Genomic DNA, 15,448 nt, shown 5'->3' with positions numbered 1-15,448 from the left:
TATGTATGAATATGTTTGCATGGCTTGTTAGTAAGACATAAGATGGGTGTTATTTAGATTTAATTATTCAATATACCATAATTAGTAAAACTTTTCTCTCTACATTCTCTTTCTGAGGACAAGCCTGGTGAAAAAAAATATTAGCATAATGTTTTCCTGACATAGATTTCAGTAAAAAAAACAAAAAAACAAAAAAACAAACACTTGACATAATTATGAATCACCTGCCGGTAAAATACCTCCATCACCATGTGTGATCCACCATACTGAGCAGTATCTTTATAGCCTTTTCACTTCTCTTTGTGAATTTTCCAGTACTCTCTTGAGAACAGACACCTTCCCACCCACTAGCCCTTACCCAGGGTGCCTGTGCAGAGGCAGTTGTGAGTCCGGGGAGGTGGCTTAGTTTGGTGGCTGTCCAGAATCTGTTGCACTAGCTGCTCCACTGAGAAGCCAGAGCTGCTGTTCCCATTGCTGCAAGTCCACTTGATGCCATGAACTGCCGGGAGAGAGGAGGAGACAGAGATGTCAGCCAGCCCAACAGACCACCAGCCACGCCAGCCCCCCGCCCCACCCTCTGCATTCCCTATCTACCTACCAGAATCCCTCATCCAGCTCACTGGACACCTCTCTAAAATGTCCATGGCAAAGCAGAAAAAAAAAAATCTTATGTCCGGTTTTCTTAGAAGGGAAATAAACAATCCACTCAATCCTTCAGTATTGTATTTTCATTAGCAGAATATAAGTGCCATTACTTTTATTTTTATACTTGCACTGATGACGCTTGGTCCCCAGACACTGTATTACGTCTTTTCCCTTACACTGAAATAGGTGTGAACATTTTTCCTTTGTGCCTGGTTTCCTTCCATAGTCCAGTATCCCTTCACTGCAATGCCAGGCCTTCTGAACTGAACTACTCATCTCTGTTGTGCCCCTTTCCCTCCCATGTGTCAGTGTTTGTTTCTGCTCTGTGGCGTCGCCTCGGCGAATGCTGATGAAGGTGACAGCAAGCTCAATCTTTCCACCCTCCACCCTCACCCCGACCTATGACTCTGTTCTGACAGGAAAAGCCTCTGGGGAGGAACATCACCTCATCAGCCGCTGCTGCTGAATCTGCTGCTGCACCGAGGGAAAGAGAGAGAGAGAGCCTTTCTCCTGTAAAGCTCCACTCCCTGCCTCAGTCACACCTCGCTAGCACCCCCTAATACTTTTCATCGCGCCACTTGTCAAGCAGCCACCACTTCTGATGAGACAGATAGTGGTTTTAGTGGCTGTAAGGTGGTAGGAGACACCACTGAGTGCTGCAGCGCTCAGGCTCTCAACCAGGAAAAAAGGCAATATTTCAGAAGTAAAGCATATTTAGACTATCAAACAAAATCAAGCCAGCTTCAATTCAAGTTCCCTACACTTCAGTACCTCCTTTGGTTAAATATGCAAGAGAGAGATATATTAAGAGCGTGAGGCGTAGAGCACATATGAAAAACAGCAAGAATTTGATCAGTGCACGTCTCTTTGCACTTGAAATAAAAGGAGATGGAAGCACTATACGAGGGTGAGGGTAATGCAGATTAAAGACTGAGCTAGTTACACCAAAGAGAAAAAAGCTGGGAAACATGACCGGATGACTGTGATGAGAATCTAACTTGAAAGCTTTAAGATCCTTTGGCAGATAACAGGTTTGTCACCAGCAGATGTCAGTAGAGCCGCTGTGATCGAGCGAAGATCATACGCTCCACAGACAAGCCATTGCGGCAGGTAATAGAAACATAAACAGGAATCACTTTCACGTATTATTATAAAGTCAGATTTATTCAGCCATTAATCTACAATGAGTGAGAGGGGGAAAAAAAAGATTGGACACCAAATGTGACAGGGCAGTTTCATCTAATGTCATTATAATTACTGCACAAATAATTGTGTCTGTCTGGGGATTCCATTAACCAGGCTTGAGTCACCATTAACCTCCCGACAGTGTGTACTGCAAACAGTACAAATGAGATGATGCTATTATTACTAACAAAGAGATAATGGGGCCATCGGCATACTAAAAATGCTGTCATGAATCCCCCTTCGTGACAGAGCCAGCAGGAAGGCTGCAGGCCTGAATAAAGTCCGTTCTTCTGATCTGACTCAGAGAGGTTGACAGAGCAAGAGTGAAAGGCTAATGCAACGACTTACATCCACCATGCAGTGCCATGCCTATTTGTCCAAACAATCTTGTCTCCACTCTGCCCTGATCCCTCATGCCAGATTGCCACAGCCCTCTTCATCTAGACGAGTGTCACCCCTGGAGGCTCTGGGTTGTTGACGTACAGTTACCACCGTGTCTGCCTGTCTGCTCTTATCACTGAGGGTTATATTCTAAAGCAGACATGACAGGAGCAGTGCTACTAGGTTTAATCCCGGTGGCAGCAACAGTGGAGGCACCAAACAGCAACCTCGTCATAAGATCATTCTAATGATTGCATTCTTCTGCAGCATCACGCAGTCCTAATGACAAACACAGCTGGTCTGTAGGGCACATCCAACCTGGTCGCCTCTGCACCACTGGACACTATAAGGGACAGTGGAGTACAGTACTGTACATGATGGCCAAGCCTGTCTGTCTTGCCCTGGCATGCTCTTCTCTGTCCCTGTCTGCTAAGCCTGGAGACAAGCCTTCTGTCTGTCTGAGTGTTTGTTAAAGCTGCTCATGCACTATCTGTCAGCAGGCTAGGGGCATAGCTGTGGAGCTCTGCGTGTTTATTGCATTAGACCAAAAGAGTGAATCAAGCTGGCTGCCTTGTCTATGGAACTGTAGCGTGACTGAGTGGTGATGCCACTCTCTTAGCCCCTTGCTTCTTCTCTTTCTCATCAAACACCGCAGGGCGTTAAGGATGACGAGGTCAGACAAGGCCATGTTTTGCAGGGCTCGTGTTTGAACTACTGTGTGTAAGCATCCGTGCATGTGTGAATTTTTGACTGAGAGGACGAGGGTGTGTGGATTTATGAGACAGAAAAAGCTCAGCTAATCCATAAAATCCACATTTTTCCTTTCCTTGTTTTTTTTTTCTGTATCATTAGAGGTGTCAAATGGTTTGTGCAGCGAAATATTGTGAAAGGAATAACAACAAGGAAGAACGAGACAAAAGAGGGCAATTATATAACGCAAAAGCTGACAGTGCTTTGAAAAACAACAATCTGACATTAAACTAATGGTGTGCTGATAAGAATCATCTCATGAAATACGAAACCTTGTCATTATATGGTGACACATACAGCCACACATGACCATACATGTGTCTCAAACATACTGCACAATACTGTACACTCACGCGTTCTGCTTTCAGATCTCAAACTAGTTGGAAAGAAGTTTGGTTTGTCATAGTCCTGATAAAGAGAGAACTATTTTTTTCCCTGCTATTTTATCTATACAACATCAGAGGAATGTTGAAAGTTCTGCTATGTACAAAAAAGAATCCATAGCACTTCACACATATTCAATGTAAAAATCTTCCATTAGATGCACATATCATTTTCCATGAATACAGGTCAGTCTGGCAAAATGCACTCCATGTTCAGAGCTAATATATAATTTAAGTAAAGCATGGTTAATACAGCACGACTTCACAGCCAGTCTTTCCCTACACTGAGATGAGGGTTGCAATCTCACACAACCACTAGATGGCAATGTTGCTCTTTCATAGAGGCCATGTGGACATGCCAGATGCTCCAGGAGAAAGAGAGAGTGATAGAGAGGAGAAGACAGAAAGCACAGACAGAAAGCAGGAGAGGGATTTTTTTTTTTTTTTTTTTCTCTTTATGTAGCCCCCTCATGTAGTCTGGCAGCTAGAAGGCATCTCACATTCACCCTCTTTGTCCCAACAACTCCCAAAGTTAATGACTTTACGCATTACTGGAAATGGTGCTTGATTTTTACATTAAGCCACAGATGTAATGAATACAGTAGGCAGTTGTTGCTCCGTGGCTGTCCTGAGGTAAGGCTTTATGTTAAAATGTCCTAAAACTAATGCAGTGAGGAGGGTAACAATATAGCCTAGTCCTCAATGATGATGGCTTGGACTGCCAATTTAGTATGCAGCCGGCATGTGTGTATGTGTGTGTGTGTGTGCGCTTGTGAAGCTGCTGACATCTTCCTCTTTACCTGGCCACAACACCAATAATTGGCGGTCGGAATATCAGTCACAGCTCTGCCGGCCTCTGCCAGACACACCTGAATCACAGTCTGGTTGTTAAGGGTATCTTAACAGCTCTGAAAGTTTTTCAATGACCCTTTCAAAGGTCCCACTTTGGCCATTATCATCATCAGACAAAAAAATATTTTTTTTTTTATTTCCTAGAACATAACCTCAATCAAACACGTAGTGCAACGCGCGGAGCATTAGCAAAGCTGATAACAACAGGGATCAATCCATTGAAGGGGAGGAGACAGATAGAGCCGGAGGAGGGGTGGAAGGGGATTTCTGGTGAGTCAGACATTCTTTCTCCCACGCACTAACATGAATCAATAACCAGCTTGCTGCCCTCCTCTGCCTTGACGGCCTCCATGGGCCAAAGGGGAGGCAGATTCTCAGTCTGGCCAGAGTGGTGCCAGAGGTCTAGGGGAAGAGACGAACTTTGACCTGGAAGTACCAGACGGCTCCAGGTTGAACACACACTCATAGACCATGATTCTCTGAGTGATGTGCTGAGGGCACTTAGTGTACCAGCTATGAGCAAATAGGAATGGGCAATAAACCCTCAGACAACAACAACCGACAGTATGATTAGTCTCTCCATGCATCTAAGTATGTATGTATGCATGTACAGTATGAATGTATGTATGTATGTATGAATGTATGCATGTATGTAGACTATATTAAGGCCTTGCTAGCGGTGACAGCCGTTGCTCATACTAAAGATTATGAATAAAGGCTGAGACTGGAGTGACAAGAAGTGATGAATGCATAATTCTGAATAAGATTATTCAAATACTCACACATGGGCTTGAGTTGACCAATCAGCTCCTCCTTGGTCCACTTGGCCCACTCTTTCTTGTCCGTATTGATGGAGCACAGGATCGGTCCACATGGTTTGCCACAATCCTCAATGGCTGGAACATTCAAATAGTGGACGAGCACAATATCAGGGTTCTGTAGGGAAAACAGAGAGCGAGTGTGTGTGTGAGGTTAGACGAGATGTCATTACGGCTAGCCTGTAGCGTAGTTTCTTGACGATATAACAGCACAGAGTGGTAGTAACAAGTACATTGGCTCGGATGTGCGAGTTGGGAAGGGAATATGGCTGAATTAGAAACACTGGTAACGCTCACACAGACAACAGAGCCCAAGAACAGAAGAGGAAATGCACAACCCAAAACACAGCCAGACAGAAGAACAAATCTGGGATCAGAAATCGGCAATAATCTCACTCATTATGTGTCTGTATCTCTGTATCTCCAAATGTGTGCGTGATTGGATGTGTACCCTGGAGTGTGTGCTCATTTATGTGTGTATTTATATGTGCATATGTGTGCTAATTACAATGTGTGCTCATGTAACACACTTATGGCATTTTGTCAAGTCCTCCCACATGGTGCGATGATGCCCTCAATTAACTCTGCCTGTATTTACCAAGTCAAAACTCAATAATTTTCCGCCTGCAAAATTGTTACAGGGTTACCTCTGCAAATTCTCCAAATTGACAGTTTATGAAAAATAGGTAGCGTTTAAAGGAACGCTGTGCAGGTGTGAATAACATCAATTCACTTCTGTGCTGATGAAAAGCTTTGATTACTAGGCACTCACACAACGCATGTTCCTGTTTTAGTCCTTATCACTTCCAATTTACTATAAACATCTGACTGCCACTAAGCTAACAGATTGAACGCACAAATACAGCACGATGTTGCTACACTGACACACGGGATGCAAATAAACGGCACTCTGACTAAAAGTGACACACACACACAGCCGAATATAAGGATGTATACAGGACGTGGTCTAAGATTTTTCTTGGAAATCTGGAAATTAATACTTCAGCTGTGTTGCTGAAAACAAAAGGAAATTACATTTCTTATGTATGACACAAAAAAACCACACCTACACGTGTGCGCGCGCAGATAAACAAGATGAGAGAATGAACAAACCAAGACTTTGATAGAGAAAAATGCTGTGACAACATGTACGTGTGACTGCAGTTTGAAGCTTCATCAGTACTAAGTGGCAAATAAATCAAAGTGCCGCTACTGTAAGGTCTGTGCTCCCTCTCAGTGTGTACCATTAATCTGCACCCCCCCACCCCCACTCCCCACTACATCAGACAGGGGTGTGGTTGGGGGGCACAGAGATACACAGAAAGAATTACTTTCGTAAAAGCATCACAAACATCCAAACAGCTACGGCCATCTCTGATGTGTCTGGGCAGTCATAGCGCTGTAGTACGTAAAAAACAATCGCAGGAAGACAGATGACCTTCCCCTCGCCATGTGTACCAGAAGCTGGAGCTGGACATTGCAGCGTGTTATCTCTCTGCTTTCCTTGTCCCCTGTCATCACTACGGACACTGGGTGACGACGGCAGGCCTGCTCTGATGGAGATGGTACAGGCTGTGTGTGATGCCCCCAGATGGCATCACCAGCTGTGTCAATAGCTAAGAGATGCCCTCCATCTTTACTTGGAATGAGCGCACAGAATGCAGACAGCTTCATTCACTTATGAGCGCACATAAATGAATGTGGATGTATGGGTGCAGATGAGAGTGAATATGCAAAGACACACAGCGCACGCAAAAGTGTGGCCAAACACATAGGCACAGCCACACACGTACAGGATGAGCATAGTGTAACAGACACACACGCACACACACTCAAAGGACGCACAAGGGTTAGATGAAAATAACCATACACGTGAATACGCACAGTCTCCTCCTTGCAACACCCACACTCCCACCTGTTTCCTACTTTTTCACACAAAGCTGCATAAATACGCACGTACACAGCAAAAGCTGCAAAAGGGATACCATGTGGCATCGTACATCTGATCCAAAAACAAGTAATCCTCGTGTTGCTGTGCTTCGCTATTAAGAAACTGCTATCTGAAACTATGGGGAGAGCCAGAGGCGGAGAAGGTCTGGAACTTTCACTCTCTTTCTCCACTCTTGTTTTGCTCCCTTCTCTCCTCTTACTTTACAACATGTTTAACTCTCCCAACTCAGACCTACCTCCACTTTCGGACGAAAACAACACAATGAAAATGTACAGCGTCACATAAATCTATCAGGATGGTAATTTAATTTAATTTCCTGCTGGCTGCTTTCTTTTCCACAGTGTAATATCAGGAGTTGGTTCTCCAGGAGTAAAGGGAAAAGGCTGAGGGGGAACTTTTTGCCTGGATAGTCTTTTCTAGAGAAAATTAGATCTCATTAAGTTATTGATTAATTGTGTAATGTAGTCTTTTGGTTGTTTTTTCTCTCATTTCCCATGCGGGTCTCAGGGCAGCTATCCAGCCTCGCTTCCGCAGTGGAAGGGACGACTGGGATACAGTTGCAGGAACCTGTGGTGTGCATATGGTCGTGAAAAGATTTTCGGCCCTTTGGATTCTTATCCATCACACAGTGCCATCATGGAGTGTGTACCAAATTAATTCCGCAGCAGGAGACAACAAGCTCAAACATTTATGCATGGTTCTGCATATGTGTTTATATGATATTATTTTGTATGCGATCATGTCATTGCTTGCCAGCATGTGTGCCAGCAATTCACATGTGTTAAAAGCGTGACTGCATCATGTATGCAGAAAATGTAGCGTGTCTCCAGCCAGCATTTGGATGTTGCTGTGTTGTGTTAATGTTTACTGCGCCTCCCTAGAACAGATGGATAGATGTTGAGATAATTACTAGCAGAGTCTTGGGGAGTCAGCCATGGGGGCGGAAGGCCTGCTGAGTGGGTGGTGGAGCGCCTTCCTGCTCCTCCTTCCACCAGTCTCTCTCACAAATACACAGAAATACGCTAAGACACAAAACTATGCATTCACATGAAATATCAACAGTCATACACACGCACATGTTCGTTAATACATAACGCACGAGACACATGAAAAAGGTGGTGTGCAAACACTCAAACGCACACGCATTAGCACACATGTGCATATGCAATATGCAAGACATCGCCATCGCAACCGAAGGATAAAGGTGCTGTTGTAGCCAGGCAACAGGTTTATCTGGCACCCACGCACTTTGAGGCAGCCAGTGCTCCTACGATCTCTCAGTGACTGCCTACCTCGTCCTGAAGTCATACACCCTGTTCTACTCCAAAAGACAAGAAGGAAGAGAAAGAGAGGGAGATTCGCTAATGGACCCAAGGGCACAGACAGAGTTAGATGTCGGTGGAGACGGATACAATGACCTTCTACTCTGCGCTGAATGTGTGATGGTGAATGTGCGTGTTGAACTGCAGCTGAGATATAACGAACTGAGACTTTGGTACAAAGCACATCTATTGGTGAAATCTGGTGTGAGTGTTCAAGTAAAGTGTCCACTCTCTCGTTATGTCTCTGTGAACCGGCCACAAATCTGCCACTCTCTTGAAACTCCTCCGTGTAGCTGCTACTCCGACAATCCAGCATAGCTCATTAAGAGCCAGAAAAGGCAGGGGGAAGAGGCAGATTTTGAAATAAAATACATGGAACGACAGCGAGACTGAAAGAAGGACATCTCTTATATTGTTATTCAGGCAGCTCTGCTCCGTGATTGTTCTTTACCGTAGTAGGCCTCGCTTTCATAACTCGTGCACAGGAGCGATAAGAACACCATTAGCATGAAAGGATCTTAATTGAGAGGGGATGCTTCGTGGAACGTGGATGAGGCAGGGAGTAATGGGGGAAACCCTGCTCCACTCTGATAAAATAACCCCAACTGGGGAGTGGGGGGCTTCAAAGCCTGTCACACCGGAGGAGACTACACAGCAGACAGCGGCTCAGGTATGGGGGCTTTTCCCATTTCCCCTTCCACTTTCACTCTGTGGAAGGAATGGAGAAAATAAGCAAAGGAGGAAAGAAATGAGACAGTTCTTCATGGGAGAACTGAACTAGTAGGCTTCAGGGATCTCCATTTCAATGCAAAATATCTTGAAAGCAGGAGCAGCCAATTGTTTTGTCACAAACATTCAGCATCAAGGCATAAATAGAGAGGGGAGGGCGTACATTGGTGTTTTTTTTTTTTTTTTCATGAATTTATCTTAGCCTTTTGTATTTTAGTCAGCCTACATTAAATTATAAATAGTATGTGAATGAGTGTCTAGAGGCAGATTTCTGTATGTTAGTTGGTGTATATACATCAGTATGCATGCAGAATGAGCGCAATGAGCTGTGAGTGTGAGTCTGAGGGCACTGGCTGCATATTCATGACGTCTGTGTGTGCAGTGCATACTGGAATCTTTGTGTGCATTTTCACACGTGGCTGTGCAGTTTCCTATGCAACTTTAAACTCTACATATGTGTTTTGCACCGTGTGCTTATGGTCTATTCAATAGGTACGAGGGGTGATTGAGGTCCTGCTTATTTGGCTATGCGGGGGTAGTTGCCCTGGCAGTGGCATGGTGATGGATAGCATGAGGTGCCAGTCATTAGGCAGCCTCCTGGCCTCTGGCACTGAGGTTGCAGTCTTAAACATTGCCCTCCCCTGTATGTCCCCAAACACCACTGCTCATTTCAAGGTCAACTGCCTCTGTGGTGCTGCACGTTCACCTCCATAAGTTGTAAGACTTCTTCCTTTTGTTTTGAACCTTTAACGCTCACTGCTAAAGGGTGTGTTTTGAAATGTGGGGGTGGCTGACTGGTGCCTTGCACACAGAAGCACAGACATGCACATGCTGTACATGAGCCCACACACACGCGCGCGCGCACACACTGCGAGGTAAACAAAACACCACGTCAAACCCTCCCAAAAAGGCAGCAAACAGCCTGAAGCTCCTGTCGAGATAGCGGAGCAGACCCCTATCTGAACCCGCTCCTCTCTGGGTCGTCTATGACAAACTCTTTGTTTAAATGTTCCCAGTTTAGAATACAGACAACCTAATTGGGGTGTCTGGAGTAAACGCTCAACTTAACTGCAACAGTTCACCCTCCACTGCATCAAGCTCTCCACCAACACTGCCTGAGCGCCAAGCTAAAGTGACGCCTGGGGTGGGTATCAATCCCGGGGTAAGAGCCAGTTTACAGGAGGTTTCTTAATGTGCTGCCTCAGTTGCCTCTGTCCAAGGTTTGTCAGAGGAACTGCAAAGCAGGGGGCACAGCAGGAGACCCTGATTTAGAGAAGATCCATACTCCACCTCTTTACCTCCACTACCTAGTGTACTGGCTGGAAGATATGAAAGGCAGCACTTGGAACTTTTGAGGAACAGGAAGAGGCCAGCATGTTTGAGCGTGTTTCAGAGGAAGCCAGGGGCTGAGGCCTGTGATGTTTAATTCAGTAGCACATAATCACTCCGATGGAGTTGAGAGCGGGGCTTTAAATAACTCAGCTTAGAGGGGCAGAACTGCTTCACTCTGGGTGGGGGAATGCGAGTCTGTGTGTGTGTGGGTGGGTGGGTGCGTGTGTGCACTTTTGTGTGTAATTGTGCAGATATGTGAGTGCATTTTGCAATCCTACGTGTCTGTGAGTGAGTCTGCAAGAAAGTGCTCCACTATTTTTGTGTGTGTGGCTCCTCCCCGCTTTGAAATATTTTATTTGTGCAGTGCACCAGAGTAAAAGGTGGAGTGTGTTTGTTGCTGTGCCAAGCGTCTGCATGCATTACAATAAAAGTGCAAAAGGCCAGCATTCAGAGGCTGAATATGGAGGAGCCTTCCAGATGCCAAGCAGGCAGGCAGTAAGTCAGGCGGTAAGCCGGGCAGTGAGGCACTGAAGCCCCTTTAGCTGCCACAACTCAACTCAGAGTTTACAGCCTACTTATTCTTCCTAAGGCCCTTACAGCACACACTACCCTCTCCATTAGTTGTGGTGGTCCCAAGTGAAAAAGCCTTGCTGCCCAAGGGAAAGCAGAGAAAGGGCCATCAGGAGCCCATCCGGCTGTCTTGGCAGAGCCCGTGGCTCTGATCCTGATATTCAGTGGCCATCCAGGTGACACAAAGTCACACCGGAGTAAAAGGATTGAAAGGAAGTCACTGAGCCCTCTCAAACACAGGGAGGACTTAACTATGTGCTCTCTCTTCATGATCCTTTTCTTTTCCCTTTGCCTCACAATAACCTCTGAACCTCTGAATTCTTCCTCTGAGTCTTTTCCAGTTACTTGCTCTCTTATTTTCATCTGTTCCTCTTAGGGCATAGTGCAATTCATTTGGAGAGGGAAACACTGCTAATGCCATCCCTCTCCGTCTCTCTCTCTCTCTCTCCTGCTCTCTCTCTCGTCTGCTCTCGCTGCCTTTCATATCAGGGCTGAGTCTGATTTGTTTGTGTGTGTTGTCTTTTTCCCTGTGCCAGTCGACAAGACGTACTATTTATGTGCCTCTGCCCGTGTCTGTGAGCGAATCAGGACTTCACAGGAGCAGCCGGGGGAGCAGGGTGTGCTGGTGCATTTCTAAACAGGGAGTCACAGGGAGGACTGATGTGTGTCCAGCTGCAAGACAGTCCAACCTGGCCACTATCTGCCTCCGCAATAGCTCACTGAACAACAATAGATAACCCTGGTTGTCAGCAACAACAACTGTTGAGGTTGTAACAGAAAACTGACCCAGCCAAGCACGAACTCTTAGAGCATAAATGCACACGTATTGTATGTAGATACGTACTCACAGCACAAACGCATCACACAATGACAGCAGCAATGGTCACAGGACTGCTGAGCCTGTGTGCTCTGTCAAACATGGTGAGGGGCTCATTATTATTACTGGGCTGAATACTGGAGCAGCCCCTGAGCTCGGCTTGGCAAGACCTCTCTCTGGAGACACACACACTGGCCTCTACGCGCACACATACACACCATACAAATGGGTAATCAAACGTCTGCCCCTGGGAAAAAAAATGCTCAAATGGTTTCCTAGCAACCAATGGTGTGTATTGGATCCACATGAAAAATGAAAAATAAAGACAGTGTGTGAGCGTGTGGTTGCGTGTGAGACAGAATGAAAGAATGAGGTTGAGATAAACAGTGCGTATTAGAAAGGGATAGAGGGGTTTATGGGGTGAAGTGCGAAGTGGTCAGATATGAAGTTGTGAATGGGATATGAAAAGGTAATGAAGAGACAAAGAGAAAAGGCACAATCAGAGGTCTGCCAATCTGATCGACAAAACGCACACGCACTTCCCCAGCCTCTCTACAGGGGCAGTGTTGTCTGCGAGTTGATCCAAGGAGCAAGTCCACAGATTTCTAAAGTCATGGGAATATGCTGTCAAATCCCAGCTCAGAGAGCGATCATCATGGGAATAAATCAGGAGCTTACACACTGTTACAAATATGTAACACTACAGGGGAGGGGCTTATGCATGAACCGAGGCTTTAAGCCTAAAACGCATTGCCATGTATCACACCGGGTTCAAATGCAAAACACAGGGGGTCGTGCTTTACCAAAGTCACATAAACAGGTGAGAGTACTGGTTTGTAACATCGCTACAAAACATTCACCAGCTGAAGCTCTGAGGCTATAAAGAGCTCTTTGATCATCGCTGAACACTGCAACAAAAACACAAAAAGTTCCCTTTAAAAATGATTCAACAAAATGACAGAGTTACATTATATTTGTTTATCTATGTGCAAGCGTGTGAAATGTGAGGAGCAAAGCAGCGTGTAATAGTGTGTGTGTGTGTGTGTGTGTATTTCCATAAGATACTCGTGTGTGCGACTGTCTATGTGCATGTTTGGTACATCTGTCTGTAAAACTGTGTGTGTGCGAGCTGGTGAGAAGCATACTATCTCCATCCAGCAGCTGCCACAAAGAGGCTTCCCAAAACAAGTGCAGGGCCGTGACAGAGACAGAGCGACCGCAGCCTTCTGGTGGTGTAATAGGAAATTAATTGAGACCATCAATATGGTATTAATCATTAAAACACAGGTGCTGAGGTGGCACTTTGCTGACTGCTCTACTGTTGGCAGCGCTCACATACACACACACAGTAAAAGTTTGACCTGCTGCTTTGCAAAAATGTAGGTGGGGAAAAAAGAGCGGCCGAGACAGAGGGGAAATGAGAAAAAGGAAAGTGTATCTTCCCATTAAACCGCACACAGACAGTGGGGCACTTGTGGGCACGGCAATCCAAGGTCATTCTTGTTTTTGCCATGGAAATGGTTAGCGTTCACCTCTTTTAATCTTCACGTGATACTGACTGAAGAGTGGGACGGAAATTGAACAGTATAGCGGGTTTTCTGAAAGGCTTTCAAATCAGAAAGTGTCAGGTGAATTTGGAGTAATATTTATCAACTCCCTTGGAAGCCATGTTTCTTATAACACCTAATCCGTCGTGAGGCAAAGCACAGTGAGGACTGGAGTGCCAGTGTTAATCAGCCAGAGGAGAGCCAAATTGCAGGTACTACATTAAGCCGTTAAGCACACCACGTCTCCAAATTGTTGAAGGTGTCTCACTGAGATGAATGCTTCTTCTTATGAATAATACATTACACACATATACACATACAAACCAGACATGTACTGTATATACGTGCCCATGGGAGTGCACCGTCACACCCATACACGTGCAACGCGGCGAATGTAGCGTAGTGAGACCCTGTGACAGCTGTGCAGGGCGGAGGTTTGTAGTGTCTGGCAGAGTTCAGCGCTTTCTTCGGACTGACTGAAGTCCAACATCAACTGGCCTCCTCAGACGCCTCACTCCAAACCCTCACCGTTGCATGTCTGTCAGTGTCAAGGTTGAGCCTATGAAATGTTTATGATTCAGGAGCGGTAGATAAGATGAAGATTGATCTGGATCGAAAGGCAAATAAGATTGCCAAAGCCCAGAGTCAGCTGAAAAGCAGGCAGAGGGAGAAGAGGCGGAGAGAAAAAGAGACTAAGAGGAGAAAATGCATTAACACAGGTCTGGCCCTGAGAGAGCACAGAGTAATGAATACTTCCTCCACACACACTGAATACTGGGGGGAGAATATGGACAGACCATCATGACCAGCTGATTGATACCGTGTGGTGAGTGTGTCTGTGTTTGATCTGTTGCCTGATTGCTGGCACGCTCAAAACATTCAATTCTTGACTGACTCTATCCTCGCTCTGTGATGCGTTTGAAAGTGGTGGACATGAAATGATAACTTTCAAAAAACAGCAGGTTCAATCATGCTTTTAAAACTTAAAGGTATGACTACAATCATTAATTGGACAGGTCCATGTCAGGGAAAGACAAGGGAAAGAATGATTGCCAGTGATTAGCACTGCACAAAACAATTGCACTTAGAAGAATGGGAAGCTCTGACTCTTCTCAGTAGCCTGACGATAACGTATCAGCTTTAATTTACGACGTCTAACAACGGAACAAAAAGGGAAATGATGTCATCAAATAGAGCATTTTTCAAAGGCCAGAGGAACCTGTCTACATGCTTTAATGCACATGAATTTGTGTGAGTGCAAATGGAACAGATAGAAGGATAAGGCCCTTTGATGAATCTCCCAATGGCCCTGGCCAGCTTGCAGGAGCGGAACAGAGCAGAGGCCACCAGAGAGTTGGGGTCCGAGCCCTGGGGCCTGTTCTCTCCCTCCCCCTCTCAGCCTGCCTTCCCATTACCTCCTCTGATCAATACTGGGTCCTAATCACTGAGGACAGTATGCTAGTTCTCTCTTTCTCTCATCTCCTTCTCTCAGTTTTTCTTCTCATGCTTTTACAACCTCTGCCTCTACATTACCAGCAAGCATAAATTAGTTGCACTTGCTTTTTTCTGCATGTGCCTATGTGTGTCCATATGTGTCCCCTCTTCGCTTGTCTTAGCCACACACATTCTGCCAGTGCTTCTATGCATATTTGTGAACGGGACTCAGTTTGAGACTCTGTAAATACGTGAACAGGCTTATACAAGGCTGTTAAAATGTGTGCATGTGTCTGGGTACAACAAGATAAGAGAATATCCTTGAAAAAGCAACCCCAACATAAACCCCAGTGAATTATGAGCAGCATGCATAAACTTGAATAATAATAACACATCCCCTCATTTTGGTGGCTTTATCCCAGTTATCTAATTGCCCATGTCTTTTTGCTTTAATAAACTAATGAATGTGGCTGGGTTGAGGCCTGGAATCATATAGGCAGCAATAAGAGGCGCTGCTTTAAACCCCAAACTGCATCAGAACAGCTGAATAATTTGTAAGAGAAATAATTACGGGGCAGAAGAGCAGGCATCAATCCTGGAACACCGACAGTGCCCTCGCTGGAAACTACCTCACCCATAAGCCAAGGCTCCATTAGGTATTGTCTGGGGCCTACAGGCTAATTTGTTTGCATCAATAATACATTCAAAGGATTTATCTAACTTGCAAATGAG

The 15,448-nt window shown here is 45.3% G+C and overlaps 1 protein-coding gene across 1 annotated transcript in view; it reads right to left on the bottom strand.

Moving 5' to 3' along the window:
• The window catches only part of camta1a (calmodulin binding transcription activator 1a), a gene marked incomplete at both ends in the record, with an annotated part of 259,735 nt that overhangs the window by 23,885 nt on the left and 220,402 nt on the right, over positions 1 to 15,448 (bottom strand). Inside the window, 2 exon segments of the mRNA XM_084552845.1 lie at positions 359 to 499; positions 4,979 to 5,132. Of these exon segments, the coding sequence (XP_084408971.1) occupies positions 359 to 499; positions 4,979 to 5,132 (295 nt within the window).

The sequence above is a fragment of the Chelon labrosus genome (genome assembly GCF_963514085.1).
Source record: "Chelon labrosus genome assembly, chromosome: 10".
Lineage (NCBI taxonomy): Eukaryota > Metazoa > Chordata > Actinopteri > Mugiliformes > Mugilidae > Chelon > Chelon labrosus.
Note: the sequence above shows the minus strand (reverse complement) of the source record. Positions and strands in the feature narration are given on the sequence as shown.